At 39.0% G+C, this 18,691-nt stretch overlaps 1 protein-coding gene across 2 annotated transcripts; it reads right to left on the reverse strand.

The window, feature by feature from the left end:
- Positions 1 to 1,540: 1,540 nt before the first annotated feature.
- On the reverse strand, positions 1,541 to 6,373 carry LOC107783263 (ylmG homolog protein 2, chloroplastic). Of its 2 annotated transcripts, none has more exons than XM_075250363.1 (3): positions 6,193 to 6,373; positions 2,835 to 3,034; positions 1,541 to 1,949 (listed from the first exon to the last, which is right to left on the reverse strand). In XM_075250363.1, exons 1-3 carry the CDS (start codon positions 6,367 to 6,369, stop codon positions 1,679 to 1,681), a joined length of 648 nt encoding a protein of 215 aa, XP_075106464.1. In that variant the 5' UTR covers positions 6,370 to 6,373; the 3' UTR covers positions 1,541 to 1,678. The 2 variants fall into 2 exon arrangements, with proteins under 2 accessions (XP_075106464.1, XP_016459721.1); XM_016604235.2 differs by lacking the exon at positions 6,193 to 6,373 and adding an exon at positions 5,476 to 5,851.
- Between the last annotated feature and the right edge of the window lie 12,318 nt (positions 6,374 to 18,691).

Consider the following 18,691-nt stretch of genomic DNA (forward strand, 5'->3'; position numbering starts at 1 on the left):
GTGATTGCTCTTCAAGCTCTGGATCGACTACCTTTCTCCTGTCGACGTACAAAGGTGAGACTATGGCAACAAGTGTAAGACCTATGGCCAGAAGCCTGTGATCATACGATGAGAACCGAGCCAATTGGTGAGAAATACTTATGCTCATGATAACAGTGATCAAGAAAAGAAGTGGAAGATAGGGAAGGAAGTTGATGGTTTGTTCTTCAAGGTGGGGTTCAGTAGTGTTTTTTCTACTGTCAATGTATAGAGGAGAGATGATAGCCAGAAGTCCAATGCCTACGGCCAAGAACCTCCTTTCATATGTAGGAAATCTGGCTCTCCTGCTTAAAGATTCCTGCTCCATTAAAAAATAGTTTTTCTAGTCACCAATGCTTCCTCAACCTAGGCTTTTGATAGGGGTATTGGTTATTAAATTGTCTTAATTTCCAGAATCTTCAAAGTCTCTTTTCTTCCGTTTGGTAAGAATCTTCTTTTTCTAGTGATCTAGCCAAAGGATTGGGGGACTTTATAGATTTGAATTCGCATCCCTCACTATCTTTGCATTAAACCTTTAATATGTTTAAGAAAAAAACATGGGGGGGGGGGGGGAGGAAGAGTAACCCTTTATTGAGGATATTTCCAGAAAGTGAAAAAGTTCATATTCTTTTGGAAGATAAGGTAATAAAGGCAGCTCCTTTCGGGTTCTGTTGATCAATGTTGTGTGGTGTATGGATATGAACAAAGGCATTGGAAAGGGGGAAAACGAATTAGATATGTATGCAAGTGGTGTTTGTGAATTTGGCATCTGATTCTGCCGCATAAACCTGGAATCTATCAGACTCTCGCAGTGCTCTCTATTTCTACAAAATATTAGTGAAAATTTTCTTTTATAATGGTCAGTGCAAAGGCCCACTTGCGAGCACCTTAACTATTCCACACATCCTATGTCCTACCTCCATGGGAACCGGATAACTCTGCATGCCGACCAAGACTTAGGCAGATGAGAAGAAATTGCCTAGCATTTTTTATTTTTGTTGAGATTTGAATCCCGACCTCGCAGAGTTTTCAGGCACTTCATAAGTTGTTAGGCCACACCCTTAGGTGCGCATTAGTGGAAAGTTATTGTAGTTGCACTTTATGAAACTATTTTGGTTAGCTTATGTAGGCTGCACCCAGATTCCCAGTGCATTCAGTAGACAAGTTATAACCAAAAGGAGCTGGGATGATGCTGGAACCTACAGTATTTGCCTAATAATATGGTGTTGTAGCCTTCAGAATATTAGCTACCTTCTATGGAAGCTATATTGCACCTCCGTCTACTAGGTTGACCGGAGCAAGCAAACGTTCGTATATTGCACCTCCGTCTAACATATTTTCACGTGATAATGACATAATATAATCTAGTTTCAAAAGGAAGAGAAAATAGAATGTCTATCATTGAGTATTCAGTAATATGTTGTGGACTTGTATCAAGAACAAAGATCTTTTGTGTCTCCTCTTTTTTAGATGTTGAAGCTACTGAACAGACATTTTTACCATAGAGTGATGAAAAGCTATATGATTCAAAGGAAAAAATAAATTGAATTTTATAGTACAACAGTGGATTTACATATTTAATGTCAAAGTGTAGTGTCTACAGGGAATGCTTATTACTCAAGTATTTGCTGAATACATTAATGATGAGCAGAAACCAACTTTAACTTTCACCATCAGCAGTCTTTGACTTGTTTCCAACAAGTCTCCTCATCCATTTCTTTTGTGATGTTGTAAGATTAAAAACTGGTGCATGAGGTGGAGTATCTGATGATGCTCTCCTAGTTGTCGATGGAAGTTCAGCAGGAAGTGCAGATGCAGTGCTGGTGAAGGCATTCAAAACGAGAAATGCCAATATTGGCGAAAGATCCAGGGTCCCTCCAAGTGGTGGAATAATCCCGCGGAATATATTCAAGTATGGGTCACATAGAGTGCTGAAAAGGAATACGGCATTTTTAGCGATGTATGCACTTCACACGCAATTAGGCCACAAATATATTTAAGTAATATGACTCTGGAATACTTAGCTGACAGACATCAGGTTCTCTAAGTGGTTTTAATTCAAATAATATATGAATAAAAAAAAGTAATCAAATCCTGGATCATTGGATTTTCAAACAAAATATTTTCCTTCAGAAAACTACAATAACCACAGTTTAGCACCTATATGAATGCTCAAATTTTAAAAAGAACACTTGAAAAGAATAACAGCTGAGCTTTTCTGACTACTTTCAATGATGGTGACCCATAATGTTATAACAAAAGAAGAAGCAGGACAATGAAGCTCAGCTGATGCAGTTGATTTGCTTGTATAAGTTCACATTCTTGCCAATTTTTCTGGGCAAGAAGTACACATTATCTACCCAGGTATTCCAGTGGATTACTGTTACTACTAGAATAAAGTCCTAGTGGATTATATATATAGCACTGTCAGTCTTAATCACACAATCTGATTCATTAATTCAACGCAAAGCCACAAGAAGACCAAACACACTGATACTGTCTTAAAAGTAAAATAAGATAACAGAAAAAACATTTGTGAAATGAAAATGAGGATAAACGCATTCGAGCTACTGGCAACTAATAGAAATTTATTTATTAGTGTTTTTTCTTTTCCCCTTTCCATATCTGTTTTTGAATTAAGATAAGGATGATGCGTTTTGGACACTTGAGCCTTGAGGACTAAGTTTTGAATCACTGTTTAAAAATTTATCAATTCTTTCGTTTGCATATATGGCAGTATGCGATATTGCCAATTCTTTCATTTGAATATATAGCAGGTCATTTGAAGCATAAACATTTTGAGCTTTAAAGCATACCTGAGGGGACTGACAATGGCAGGAGGAGCATTTGGGAACCAGGTTAAAACAAGCCTGGCAACCAGCAACGAGTTGTAGATGTTCAAGAAATTTATAATTCCATTTGCAACGACAATTCCTGCAACTGAGTCACCAGGCAAGACAGCCGCGAAACTGTGATGGGACAGATTACCCAAGTTCTGGTAACTCCTGCTGTGTACCTGCAAGTAAATTCAATTGAGGATACTCTGACTTCTATAGAGATAAAAGGCAACGAAACAACCCAAGAAACTTATCATTTGTCAAATAAATCAAAAGAACAAATTGTTAATTATTATGTTAAGGGACAGTAAAAATACAGTGTTGGTTACGTGATAAGTCATAAATGAAACTAGCTAGCCTAGGGTTGATCACCTGTTGCTTGGGAATCTTCATTGCTAACACCAAAACAACTAATTATGTTGGTACTTGGTACAAGGGCAAAACGCTGACATTTGAAGCAATACTCAAAGCTAACCACCTTTGGTCCACATTATAATTAGGAGGTTGAAACGCAACAAAATTTTAAGGGGTGTTTCTTTATGGGATCTAAGTTAAAGAACGTAGACTGATGCTGAGGGTGAAGGTTTACATGAGAATGCTTATACTTGAAAAAGGACACTAACATATTGAGATAATAAGAGGCCTGTGCTAAACCAACATCAGTTAGCTCTGCAGCAAGTCTACAAGCAAGGTAAGTAGGTATATTACCAGCTGGTTCCGAACCGAACAGACCTAACCAACTAATCCCTTATCTTGGGCAGCCCTCTACCATCTATCACATTCCATTCCATCTTCTCGTATTGCATTGTGCCGTATCAGACAAGATAGATGAACTTTGTGAAAGCGCGAAAGCTAAATGGTTGAGAAAGGATATTTAAAGGTGGAGGCATTGGCTCAGGACCACAGAGACAGAGAAAGGTGGAATCAAATGAGAGGTTCCAACAGAGAGACATAAGGGAGAACATAAGATCTGAACTTGACACAAGGCTTCTTATAAACAAGAACATAGAACCATACAAAGAAGAAACATATCTTATTATAAACGTTTACTAGATCATAATGAAAAAAATATGATAGCTGACACTAAGGTAACCAAACAGAAGCTTGATTCGAGTATGAGAATAGAATATATCTGCAGGGCACATGTTGAAACTGGATCAGATTCCAAAGGTGCACCTTTTCTTATAATATACATTCTCTAGAGCTTTTAATGGCAGCATAGAAGTTTGTAAACTAAAAAATTTCAATTTTTTTACCTAGTTAACAATTAATATATCAACCCAATAGCCTGTCCACTCATTACAGGGCCAGTCAAAAGCATATCTTGAAGTCATTTCGAAATCAAAGCACAACATATTGCCAGTCAACCAAAACGACACATAGCAACATAATCAATCTGATAACCTTCATTGTTTTCTTTTCAAGTCTCAAATTTAGTTCTCCGAGAAGTTCTCTCCAACTGCTAACCAATTCTCATAGAAGCAATCAACTTACACTATAAACAGGTGGTTGCATATAGCCAGTGGCCCAATAGTCTGAAGCTTTTTTAGTTCTTACAGTTGGAAACATACAGAGTCTGCTCTAGTCATTATTACCTTTTTTCACTTTGAGAAGAATTCAATAGAGAAATGCAGGAAGATGTCCAACAAAACCACTGCGAGAATCCACATTTCACAAAATTTCCTTCTCAGTTCCTATAGCCAAACTGAAGTTTTTGTGAAGAAATGTACTAACATTCACAATTAGAGAGAATATTAACCGTTCTATACAAGTAATTCCTTACAATCCCTTGAGGAACAGCACCTCTATACATCTTAACAGATATCATCTTTTGCGACAAGCACTTGGATTTGCTTTATAGTAAGTATCACAATTTCAAGTATCTAACTACCTTTAATAAAGATATCAGCAACTTAATTCAGAATCAAGCCGTCCGATATACATCCATCTTGACTTTGAGAGGAAACTGTTAACTATTTTACAAAGCTAACTCAAGGCCTCAGGTGTAAAGTCTAGATTTATGGCGTCTTACTAACAAATTTAACTTTCTTGGTCACAGCAGATAAGTTGCTCTATAAGTGTTCAAGTACACTTATGGTAAACTGATGTTGGTATTCTACTAAACAAAACCTAGTGAAACAAACTTACCAATTTCTACATTTGTCCAGCTTCAGATTTAGAGCATAAAGTATGAAGCTTTAACAAAATTCATCATTGCTTAAATTGATTCTACCCTAATTCAACAAATATCTAAGTTTAATAGCACACTTATTTCTACTGTAGCCACATTGCAACATAAAATACGAAGCAAAATCTCAAATATCATCTTTCTACACACACACACACACACCCATATATGCCCCTTCTATTCCATCTTATATAACGTTCGACATATGGAGATCAAATGTTAATTGTTTGTATTACATTAGTCGTATTGAAAAACATTAAAGTATTTGATTAAAAGTTACTTAATTGGAAGAGAAATCATCACAACAAAGTTAAAATTTTGAATTTTCTTTTAACAAGATAAATGAATTTCAATTCTTGAAAATATTGAACATTTTAGTGTCATATAAACTGAAATTGAAACGAGAGAGAGAGAGAGAGAGAGTGTGTGTACCTGGCAGAAATCTTGGAAATGGGAAGAGAAAGATAGGAATTTGCTGAAAAGGGGATGATGAGGGGAAACAACAGAATGCAGTAATTTAAGACATTTCGCAGCGGTGGAGACTATGGAGTTGTGAAAATGAAGAAAGGCATTTGATGAAGCTTCTTGTGCCATGTTTAACAGCTGAAGATTTGATTTGGGGAGTTGTTTGAGGAATGGAGGTTGAACAAATGGTGGAGTTGAGAAGGGTAGTGAAATTATACAGTTTGATACCACGCAATTTGGCTTTACGTCAGCCATTTTTGAAGAAGATTGAGCAACCATTTTTTGGAAGTCCCTCCCTTCAGTTCAGTGGTAGCCTATAGTAATGAAGATAAGAAACAGGGACAGGCTGTTTTAAATTTTTTTTTTATCTGGTCTATTATTCTTTTTTAGATTTTCGTCGGTTTCTAGTCTGTTTTTCAAAAATTCATATGTTTAATATAACGTTGTCAATTATAATATCGAAGAACCAATATATTTAAGTTAGGCTCATTCAGTTTAAGGCATAAGAAAATCAGTAGTAACAATCATTATGAAAACAATTACTAGTAAGTAAAATCATGGCTCAAAAGGAACAACCAGCCGCGAAGGAGATGTTCGCGGTTGAGGAAGTGATCCCACTGTCCACAATCACAACATTAAAAAGTGGGGGACTGATCGAAGAAAAAGGCACCAAATAACAATTACCAATCCCGATCGGCCCAGAGAACAGGAGGAACACTCAACGAACAAGGAAGATGATTTCGGAGTCCCGAAGTCCTTCGTAGTACCTGATGATACTGATGCCTCCAAGTCAACGATCGAGGAATTGGAACAGGTCATACTGATTGAGTATCTACCAGACAGAAAGGTATACTTGGGCATGGGGTTAACCCCCGAGCTCAGAAAAAAAACTTATTGATTTTCTTAAAGCTAATTATGATTGTTTTGCCTGGTCCCACTTAGATATGAGACTAATCCCGCTGGAGGTGATAACTCACAAATTAAGCTCGGATCCAAAATTCCACCTGGTCAAACATAAGAGGAGACCGCAGTCCGAAATCAAACACGCATTCATCAAAGACGAGGTATCTAAACTCTTGAAAATAGGTTCCATTCGGGAAGTTAAATACCCGGATTGGCTAGCTAACGTAGTTGTCGTGCCTAAAAAGGAAATAAGCTCAGAATGTGTGTAAATTATAAGGACTTGAACAAGACATGCCCGAAGGACTTGTTTCCTTTGCCTAACATCGATCAAATGATTTATGCAATGGCCGGGCACGAGACACTAAGTTTTCTCGATGCCTATTCCGGGTACAACCAAATACGGATGGACCCGGATGACCAAGAGAAGATTTCCTTTATAACTAAGTTCGACCCTTATTGCTATAACGTGATGTCTTTCGGATTAAAAAATGTTGGTGCCACATATCAATGCCTAGTTAACCGCATGTTCGAGGAGAAAATAGGAAAATCAATAGAGGTTTATATTGGCGATATGTTAGTTAAGTCCATGCGAGCAGAGGACCATTTAAAATATTTGCAGGAAAACCTTCAACATACTGAGGAAATACAACATAAAGTTGAACCCGGAGAAGTATGCCTTCGGAGTCGGCTCAGGCAAGTTCCTTGGTTTCATGGTGTCTATCAAGGGAATAGAGATCAACCCGGATAAGATAAAAGCCATAGAAGATATCACCGTAGTTGACAACGTCAAAGCGGTACTGAGACTGACCGGGCAGATAGCCGCATTGGGCCGATTTATTTCGAGGTCATCGGACAAAAGCCACCAATTTTTCTCATTACTAAAGAAGAAGAACGACTTCTTTTGGACCCTGGAATGTCAACAGGCTTTAGAAGAACTTGAATGATACTATCAAGCCCTCATTTGTTGCACACCCCGAAGGCGAACGAGTAGTTATACCTCAACTTGACAGTTTTCGAGGTCGCGGTAAGTGGTGTCTTGGTCCGAAAAGAAAAATGTATGCAGTTTCCTATCTATTATGTTGGTAGAACCTTAGGTGATGCTGAAATAAAGTATTCGCACTTAGAGAAATTAGCGCTCGCCTTACTAAGTTAATATAGGAAACTAAAATCGTACTTTCAATGTCAACCCATATGTGTCGTGACCTCGTTAAGGAATGTTATATATAAACCCGAGCTCTCGGGTCGACTTGCAAAATGAGCTGTAGAAATTAGGGGGTACGATATTGAGTACAAACCCTGAACTGCTATAAAGTCTTAGATTTTGACAAACTTCGTGGCCGACTTTACGTCAGCCTTGATCCCTGAGGTTGAGAAAGAATTATTACTTACCTCGGGGACTAGTTCGAGGGTTGACCCTATTCACGAACGGTGCGTCTAACGTGAAAGGGTCCGTGTTAGGAATCATATTAAAACCACACACGGGTAATGTAATAAGGCAGACTATTAGAACTATGAAATTGACTAACAACGAAGCCAAATATGAGGCTATGATTGCAGGTCTAAAACTAGCTAAGAGCTTGGGGGCTGAGGTGATCGAAGCCAAGTGCGACTCCCCACTCGTTGTTAACCTAGTCAACGGGACATTTAAAGTAAAAGAAGATCGGATGCGAAGATACTTGGATAAGTTGTTGCAAGTGACATTACATCAGTTCAAGGAATGGACACTACAATATGTACCCCGAGATCAGAATAACAAGGCATACGTTGGCTAATCTAGGATCGTCAGTCGACTTCGATGAATTCAATTCTGGAGTGGTAGTGCAATTAATGAACTCAGTGATAGAGGAAGGTTACGCTGAGGTAAACTCAACAAGCTTGACTTGGGATTGGAGAAACAAATACATAGACCTTCTTCAAAAAGGGAAATTGCCATCGGATCTCCAAAGAATCGAGGGTCGTACGAACTAAGACTGACAGGTTTAGCTTGGTTGGAGGAAAACTATATCGAAGATTGTTCTTCATACAGTTAGCGAGGTGCTTGGGTCCCAGGGAGATCGACTACGTGATGAGGTAAGTCCACGAGGGTACTTGCGAAAATCATTCAGGAGCAGAATCATTGGCTCAAAAATTTAATTAGGGTCAGTTATTATTGGAATGAGATGGAAAAGGATGCAAAATACTTTGTTCAAAAGTGTAACGAATGACATAGGCACGCCCCAATGATCTACCAACCGGGGGAGATGCTTCACCCGGTCCTTTCTCCTTGGCCATTCACGAAATGGGGAATGAACATCATGGGTCCCTACCGTGGGCACCTGGCAAAGCCTAGTACATCTTACTTATGACCGACTACTTCTCCAAGTGGGTCGAAACACATGCGTTCGAGAAAGTTAAGGAAAAAGAGGTCATCAACTTCATCTGGGATCATATTATATGCCGGTTTGGGGTACCAGTTGAGATCGTATGTGACAACGAGAGGCAGTTCATCGGACGGCAAGATTAATAAGTTTTTTGAAGATCACAAAATCAAAAAGATTTTATCAATACCTTACCACCAAAGTGCGAACGGTCAAGCGGATTTAACAAATAAAATTATACTGTAGAATCTAAAAATAGATTGACCGACTCAAAATGAAAATGGAAAGAAATTTTGCTTGAGGTCCTATGGGCATATCGAATAACTTCGAAGTCGGGTACCGGTGAAACACTATTCTCTCTGGTCTATGGCGTAGAAGCTTTGATTCAGGTAGAGGTAGGAGAAATGAGCCTAAGATTCCAATATGCTACGGAGATGTCAAACAATGAGGCCATAGCCACGAGGTTAAATTTAGTAGATGAAATGCGAGAAGCCTCCCTCGTCTGGTTAGCGACCCAAAAGCAATGAATAGGGAGAAACTACAATCGAAGGGAAAACCTTCAACACTTCCAAATCTGGGACTTGGTTCTGAGGAAAGTTACACTGCATACTAGAAACCCGAATGACGGTAAATTAGGCCCGAACTGGGAAGGACCATATAGAGTCATCGGTATAACCGAGAAAGGATCATACCAGCTCGAGTTCGAAAATAGGGTACCACTACCCAAAAATTGGAATGTGGCACACTTAAAGCGATACTACTGTTAAGGTATGAACACAATCTTCTTTATGGTTTAATACGCTTTGAACTAACCCGTGCAGGTACTCAGTCGAAGTCAAATCAAAGGATTAGTTCTAAAAGCACGTGTTTCACTCTTTTTTCCTTGGACCGATTTTTTCCGAAGTGGGTTTTATGGCAAGGTTTTAACGAGGCAACAGTAAGAGTGCTAAGACCGAGGTCTATGGATTGTTTGTATCATATCAATAGTATTCAAGCCCTAAAAATTCAGTCTCGAATACTAGGGGCCATCACACCCTAAGTCAAGAACCGAAATCCTAAGTTCGAAAATTTAGAAGGCATTCCTATTCGATATTGAAAGCCAAGGCTTGAATATTAGGGTTAATATTAAGGATCAAATGGTCAAAAGAACCGTGACTGTATAGCTCATTCTCCCCAATGCAAATAGCTTTTGTACCGTCGATTATTTACACGCCATTTAAAGTAATAAAAGAAATTTTCCTTCTATGTTTCATCGGTTCACATTTGCACAAGCAATATTATCGTTATGTTACTTATAATGAACATTATGTTCAAAACCCTTAAGCCTACGGGCCTCCCTGAATCGGGAACTGTTATCCGACAATAAGATCGAGACGTTCGGGCTACTAAATCCCGGAGGCACCGAGCCTACTAGGCAGGGCCCAAACACGAAAGGCTACGACCAAGTTAAACGTCTCAGAGGCGTCCGAGTTCATATATAAAAAGTAAGGTCCTTAGATATTTTTAATCCACAAAAAGATTACTTCAGGCCTGGTTAGGTTACTCGGCCTCGAATTACGCCATGAAAAAGCCACCTTCTGCTAAGTATAATTGTGTCTGATTAAAACGTTCAAATATTTTAACAAAGACTTCATTTTTCATGGGGTACTCCAAAGTCAAAGCAACTCGGAGATATTACTTAATCAAGGCTTCATCCGAGCTTTAGGGAAAGAACAACCTAAGCGATGTCAAATTCTATGCTAAGGCATCGATGGCATATTTTGAAGACCAAAACACAAGTTAAAAGTTTTGAACATAAGAAAATACTGAAAAGTAAAGGATATAATGTATAGTCAAAGAGAAAATTCTTATATATATATGTATACCAAAATGAATTTACAGATGTGCTATGAAATGGCCCCAAAATACAAAATATGTAGCTAATAGGTACTGACATTACAAGTGACAATAACATGGCAATAAATGCATGCTACACTAATAGTATTAGTCCTACGCTTAACAACAAAAAAATCATAAACAATTTTTAACTACCAACCAGACACACCAAGATTATCTCAATTACCCTATCAACAATGATAACACTATTACCATGGGCTTAGCCAATAACAATCAACATGCAAAACACTCTTCCCCCAACCAACCAACAATCGAACACATGTATCACGACCCAAAATCCGACTAGTCTTGATGGCACCTAACCCAACCCTCTAGGTAAGCCAGTTTGACAAAATCCAATTCAAAAGAGATTTACTAAGAGAAGCAATGATAGTACAACTGAACTTTTATACAAAAACCACAAGGACTGGTAGTACATATCAGAGCTTCTAAGATTTAGAGTTTACAAAGCTGGTATGAAATAAATACATCATCTGTTTGAAATATACATAAACAGATTAATAATTCTAAAGCTGCCAAGAACAAGAGGTAGCTATGACCGGAACACAGGTACATTTTCAACGCTAGTTCCCACCATATACAACAACATCAACATCCACAATCTGCACGCAAGGTTCATAAGTGTATCATGCGTACTACCGACCCCATGTACTCAATAAATAACAAACCTAACCTTAGGTTGAAAGCAGTGACGAGCTTGGACAACGGTCAGAGTCCAACACCAATAGCCAATAATAACTCATAACAACATAATAAAAGTAGTACAAGAAATAACTCAAGGATATGATGCTCAACTCGTTCACAATTACGGAAAATAGGTATTCTTTTCATGTATAACAGTAAAAATGCAAATCTTTCACCAAAATCACCAAAATGTGAGTATATTAGAAAATTGTGATTTTTCCCAAAAATTTTCAACAATGGATAGGATGTTTCATTATCAAATGGCATGAGGAAAGTACATCTCTATGCCTACACGTCAATGTGCATGTGAAGTCATGAATATCATAATATTGTATAGCATGAGGAAATGCATCTCTATGCCTATGTGTCAAGTATGCATGTCAAGTGCAAAGCACGATAGTGATAAACTCATGTTCTCATACTCTCGGAGCAGTAACCTCACTCAGCACGCTCAATCACTCAGTCCTCCATGTCACCTAGTCCTCCCAATCACTCGGCACTTACGCTCGCACTCAGTAGGTACATGCGCTCACTAATGGTATGTCAGACTCCGGAGGGGCGGATCCTACCCAAGCGCTAATATAAGCCAATCATGGAATGAATCAATAAAGCATGTTGCGGCGTGCAGCCCGATCCCAAAAATATCACTCACAAGCAGGCCCTCAGCATCACTCAGTCATCATCCTCTTCAATCTCTCGGCCTTATAAATCGCATGCCAATCATCCCAAACAATGATAATATGATGTGAGACAAATGATAATAGAGACTGAGATATGATATGTAGTGAATGAGTATGACTGAGTATGTAATTGCAATTTAAGCAAATAACTCAACAGTAAAAATGACCTCTGTAGGTCCCAACAAAATAAGTACATAGCCTAAACATGGTTTTTAACATGAATCACAACTCAATTACTCTTGAATGTAGAAATTTCATGGATAGAAATAAGATTTGGTAACTACATAGTACCACAGAATCAACCGAGTCATAATTCATATGGTGCACGCCCACATGTTCATCACCTAGCATGTGAGCCACCTCAACACCAAACAAATAACACGTATGTTCGGGGATTCATACCCTCAGCACCAAGTTTAGAAGCGTTACTTACCTCGAATAAGACGAATCCAATACCGAGCAAGCCAACAATACTCTGGAATTGCCACCTCGCGCATACCGACCTCCAAACGGCTCAACACTAGACAAAAGTAAATCAAGAAAATCAAATAATTCCAGAGGAATAAAACCTAATCGATAAAAGTAGAATCTTTAATCAAAAGCCCAAAGTCAACCAAAAAGCCAAACCCGGGCCCGCACCTCGAAACCCAACAAAACTCACAAAATCTGACAACCCATTTAATTATGAGTCCAACCATACTCGTTTCACTCAAATCCGATTATGAATCGATGTTCAAAACTCAAAAATTCACTTTATAAAGTTTTAGACAAAAACCCTCCAAATTTCACTTTGAAATCATCAATCAAATGCCAAAAATGAAGATGGATTCATGAAATATAACCAAAATCGAGTATAGAACACCTGCCATAATCCATGTGGTCACCTCTAAAAATGCCCAAATCCGAGCTCCCCAACTCAAAATATGACCAAATGAACAAACCCTATATATTAAATGTTTTGCCAATTGTTCTGCCTCATTTCTTATGCCAGATGATTCTGAAGTTTGCTTTTGATGTCTCCAATGGATTCCTTGTGAAATTTCAGTCAATTTAGGCTTTTGAATCACTCCATTTGACCTTATAATGAAGGAGATATTTTGATTCAATATTTAGAAATATTGTAGATTTTTAAATACGAATTCAGTGACAATTTCGTAATTAATCTGAAAAAATATATGGTAATCCAATTCTTAGTAAAATGACCATAAATTCCTCATACGATGTCGAAACTTGATGATTCAAGTTTCTATGATTCCAAAATTATGATACGGATCTAATGCTTCAATTAAAACAGAAATTGGAGCTCATTTGCTTAATGTGGTATCATTTATGCTTGAAGAAACGACGTCGAAACATTAAAAAAAATGAGCGCAACATAACCCAAACATATCTGAAACTCATCCGACCCCTCGGGACCCCGTCCAAACATACCAACAAGTATCACAACATAATATGGACTTACTAGAGGCCTCAAATCATGCATAACAACATCAAAACCACAAATCGCCCCTTAAATCGAACTTAATTAACTTTGAATCTTTCAACTTCCAATACTCGTACCGAACCTTATCAAATCAACTCGGAATGAACTCAAATTTTACACATAAGTCTCAAATGATATAATGAAGCTATTCCAATTCCCGGAACTACAATCCGAACCGGATATCATCAAAGTCAACTTCCGGTCAAACTTTTGAATATTCCAAACCTTTAAAGTTCTCACGTTTGCCAAATAATGACAATACCTTCTAGAAATATCTAAATGCAAATTCAGGCATACGCCCAAGTCCAAAATCACCATCCGGAGCTAACAGAACTATCAAAACTCTGATTCGAGGTCAAGTACTAAAAAGTCAAACTTGGTCAACTTTTCCAACTTAAAGCTTCCTAATTGAGAATCATTATTCCAAATCAATTCCGAATAATTTGAAAACCAAAACCGACGATTCACATAAGTCATAATACATAATACGTTGTTGCTCAAGACTTGAAATAGATGAACGGAGTGTTAATGCTCAAAACAACTGGTCGGGTCATTATAACATGGAAGATAATAGAAGACAAGTGGCGGAGGCAATATCTACGCAAGATTTGGATAAAAACCTTATGCCAACCCTCTTAAATCCCATGCAAATAGTGTCACGACCCAAAACCCAGCCCGTTGTGATGGTGCCTATAGTAAAACTAGGCCAACCTTAACTCAATAATCAACACGATAATAATAGGTTTGAAAATATTTACGGAAGCTTTTAACAGTTAAAGAACTATTTGAAACATAAGAAATTCCAAGAGTAGATACAATCCAGCCCAAAATTGGGGTGTTACTGAGTGCATGAGCGTCTAAGAAAAATACACAGTCTAATATAATGTTTAAGGGAACAACTGAAATACAACTGAAAAGTAAAGTAGAGAGCCAAGGCATGCGAACATCGTGCAGATACCTCAATAATCTCCCAAGTCAGAAGCCTCGATCAACCACCGCCACTGGATCTAAAGTGCTTGAATCTGCACACGAGGTGTAGGGGGTAACGTGAGTACACCAACTCAGTAAGTAACAAGTCCAACCTTTGGACTGATAGGTAGTGACGAACTCAACCTCCTTAAGGATAACAGAAATAATGTACAGAAACATATGCATGCTTTCAGTTAAATAAACAGCTCGAACAGTAAAGTAGAGCAAGTATAAACAAGGGAAAGAAGTGTAACTCTGCTACATCTACATGTCAATGCACATGCTGTATGAAATGCACCACGCTAAGTGCCTCATGTGCCCACAATCTCAAATGCTCGTCCACTCAGTACTGTATATGGCTCATACGGCCCAGGGAATATTCATCCCGGAATATATACATCTCTGACAGCAGTCACTTAGTACTGAGGAAGGCCATTCCAGCCGATGGAGAAGATCCATCTCCAGATAATAACAATAACAATCTCATAACTACTTGGTACTGTATATGGCTCACAACGCGCAGGAAAGATCCATCCCGGAATATATACACATCACTGACCGTACCGAGGAAGGACATTCCAGCCCTATGGAGAAGATCCATCTCCAGGTATCAATACTTCGAACAAGATCAATGTCCAGGGAAGATCCATCCCTCAATATCATCAACTGCGCTCACTAGGGGTGTAAAGACTCCGGAGGGGCTTCTCTTAGCCCAAACGCTATAACAAGCCAACGAACGCATGTTCAATATCTCGTTGCGGCGTGTAGCCCGATCCCATATTGTTACTCAATATCAGGCTCTCGGCCTCACTCAGTCATCACTCTCCAGTCTCACACACACGGGCTCAAAATGTCATGATACTAGCCCGGACAATGATATGGTATGTCAAATAACAATAATCGAGACTGAGGCATGATATAATATGTACGAACAGGACTGAGTACAAAATATCAATGAAGCTAATGATATAACAGCAAGAAACGACCTCTCGGGTCTCAACAGTGAAGGCGTGAAGCCTTAACATGATAATTAGCATGATTTGCAGCTCATTAACTTATTCACATAATTACAACACAGATATCAGCATGAAAGAGTCACTAAGTGGTGCCATGGAATGACCCAGGCCGCAATTCTCACGGTGCACGCCCATACGCCCGTCATTTGGCATTTGCATCACCTCAATAGTAATCATAGAACACATAGTTCGGGGTTTCGAACCCTCAGAACCAAGTTTGAAAGCGTTATTTACCTCAAGCCAAGCCAAACTCTAGCCCGCGACGCCCTTGCCTCTCGATTCGGCCTCCAAATGCCCCGAATCTAACCAAAATTAGAACCATAACATCAATATATGCTAAGGGAACAAACCCCACGCAAAAATAATTCAAATTACATCAAAAATCTCGAAATTGGTCAAACCCGACCCCCGAACCCACATCTCAGAACTCGATAAAAATCACATCTCAAGAATCCTCATCCACCCACGAGTCTATTCATACCAAAAGCATTGAAATTGGACCTCAAATAGCCCCTCAAATCCCCACTCAAAGTTCTCCAATTACAAGCCCTAATCTCAAATTTTAACTCTTAATTTCCATTAATACCATGATTAAACAATGGAAAAATGGTCATAAACATAAGAAATAAAACTTAAGTGGCTTACCTAACTGAAAACCTTCAATTCCTTTTGAAAAATCACTGCCCTAGCTCACTTCCCGTCTTCAAAAATGGAGAAACTTGGCAAAATTCGCGAAGAGGACCTTTTTATACTTTCTGCCCAGCGATATCGCACTTGCGGTCCATTTCCCGCCTCTGCAGACCGCTTCTGCGACAAAATAGCCGCACCTGCGATTTTTCACTTAAGGGCCAAACATCTGCACCTGCGCCCCAGGCTTCGCACCTGCGGGCCCGCAGGTGCGGTAAATCTTCCGCTCTTATGGCTGCCTCCATGCACCTGCGATCATCGCACCTGCAGTCCCCACTCCGTAGGTGCAGAAACAACAGAAACAGTAAATTTTCTGCAGCATAACTCAAGGTCCAACTTTCCGACAACCATCCAAATCCATCCCGAGGCCCTCGGGACCTCAACCAAACATGCCAACAAGTCATTTATCACTATTCAAACTCATACCAACCCTCGGAACACTCAAAACAACGCTGAAACACCAAATCACCCTCGGATTCAAGCCTAAGGATTCCAAAACGTTCGAATTCCAAATTCGATCAAAAAGTCTATCAAACCTCGTCTGAATGCCCTGAAATTTTGCACACACGTCCCAAATGACACAATAGACCTACTCCAATTTTGGGAATTCTATTATGACCCCGATATCAAAATTTCCATTGCCGACCGGAAAATGCCAAATTTTCCAATTTCACCAATTCAAGCCTAAATCTTTCACGGAACTCCAAAACACAGTCTGATCACGCTCCTAAGTCCCAAATCACCTAACGAAGCTATCCAAACCATCATAATTCACATTCGAGACCTTCTACCTATAAGTCAACATCTGGTTGGCTTTTCCAACTTAAGCTTACTCAAAAGAGACTAAGTGTCTCATTCCTCTACCAAACCACTACGAACCTGTACCAACTAACCCGATACTACATAATATAGCTGAACAAGACATAAAAAAGCAGAAATGGGGGAAACAGGGCTGAAATTCATAAAATGACCGGCCGGGTTGTTACAAATAGAGACCATCATTACCACCTCTCCCAATCTCATAGATAATAACTCCAATATAAAGAAGGGAAAACACCAATATTCCAAGAATGCCACTAATATTAAGACGAAGATACAGGATCATCCAACTCTTCTGCTTCCCTTATCAACGGAACATGAACAATCTTCTACTTCTACCTCCTCACTTTCCATCAAAACCAGTGATATATGCTTAGCCAACAAATCCACCGAACTACCAACCTCAATCTTGGGTGGAGCTAGGTCTCTTGGGCTATGCAATCTCATTCAATATGCGGATCAATGGCCAAGAATCCCTTCTGATAATCCAAAACACACACTATCTTACACAACTAATCTCAGAGAGAATGAACCTGGCAATGAACAACGTCCTACAACCCCTTGCACCTTCAATGAACCAAAACCTAGTTCGCACCATGCAAGACATGTGGAATATACTAAGCAGCTCCAATCAACAGATTCTACAGAACGCACCACTAAACCTCTCATTATTTGCATCAGAGGAACTAACACTAGTGAACCCAATGGACTACACAACACAGGGAAAACCAACTGATGGCACCACTACCCGCTCCAATGGAAGATCAGGCACCACCACCAAACATGCAAAACCAGGAAGGAATGCATAAGGAATATGAGGAGGAGGACATCATGCCACACTTGGGGGAGCCATCAATGACCTTTTCAAGCCTAAGCGAGGTAAAAATACTAATATTCAAGGAGAGGCTAGACAGAAAATCTATCTTTATCTCTCCAGTGACACGCTTCAAGTGCTCGCTGGACATAAGACCTCCACAAGACCCTACAGTGGGGAAGAATGTGGTGATATTGGTACCATATCTAAGGAGAAATCTCAACAACAACCTAAACAACAATCCCATGATGAACCAACCAAATAACTTTATAATCTGGAATGTAAGAGGTGCTAATAATAACAATTTTAGGAGGAATTTTAAAAAGCCCATGGACACTCATAGGCCATGTCTAGTTGCTCTTTTGGAGACCAAAATGTCAAACCACACACATATTCTGGAGTCTTTCAACTTCACTGAGATGATTAAAGTCCCTTCTATTGGCCAAGCTGGTGGTTTAGTTATCTTGTGGAACCATGATATGGTAACCGTCAACAACTTCACTAGAAGGGGACAGGAAATTCATGCAATGATCGAGGTAAACCCACAAATCTTACTTTGATTTTTAGTACTATATATGCTAGTAATGACATACTAGATAGAAATATTTTATGGGATAACCTAAAAAATATTACTAACTATTATAAAGGTCCTTGGATGGTTGGTGGTAATTTTAACGAAATAATTGACTCTAGGGATAAATTTGGTGGTAGACATAAAAATCAAAGACGGGCTAATTCTCTAATTAATTGCTTGAATTATTGTAATCTAGTAGACATAGAGCTCAAGGGCTGTAAATATACTTGGTCTAACCACTGTTAGAAAAAAAATGGTTTAATCATGGAAAGCTTGGATATGGTATATTCGAATGTGGAAT

This window comes from Nicotiana tabacum, chromosome 1 (assembly GCF_000715075.1).
Source record: "Nicotiana tabacum cultivar K326 chromosome 1, ASM71507v2, whole genome shotgun sequence".
NCBI lineage: Eukaryota > Viridiplantae > Streptophyta > Magnoliopsida > Solanales > Solanaceae > Nicotiana > Nicotiana tabacum.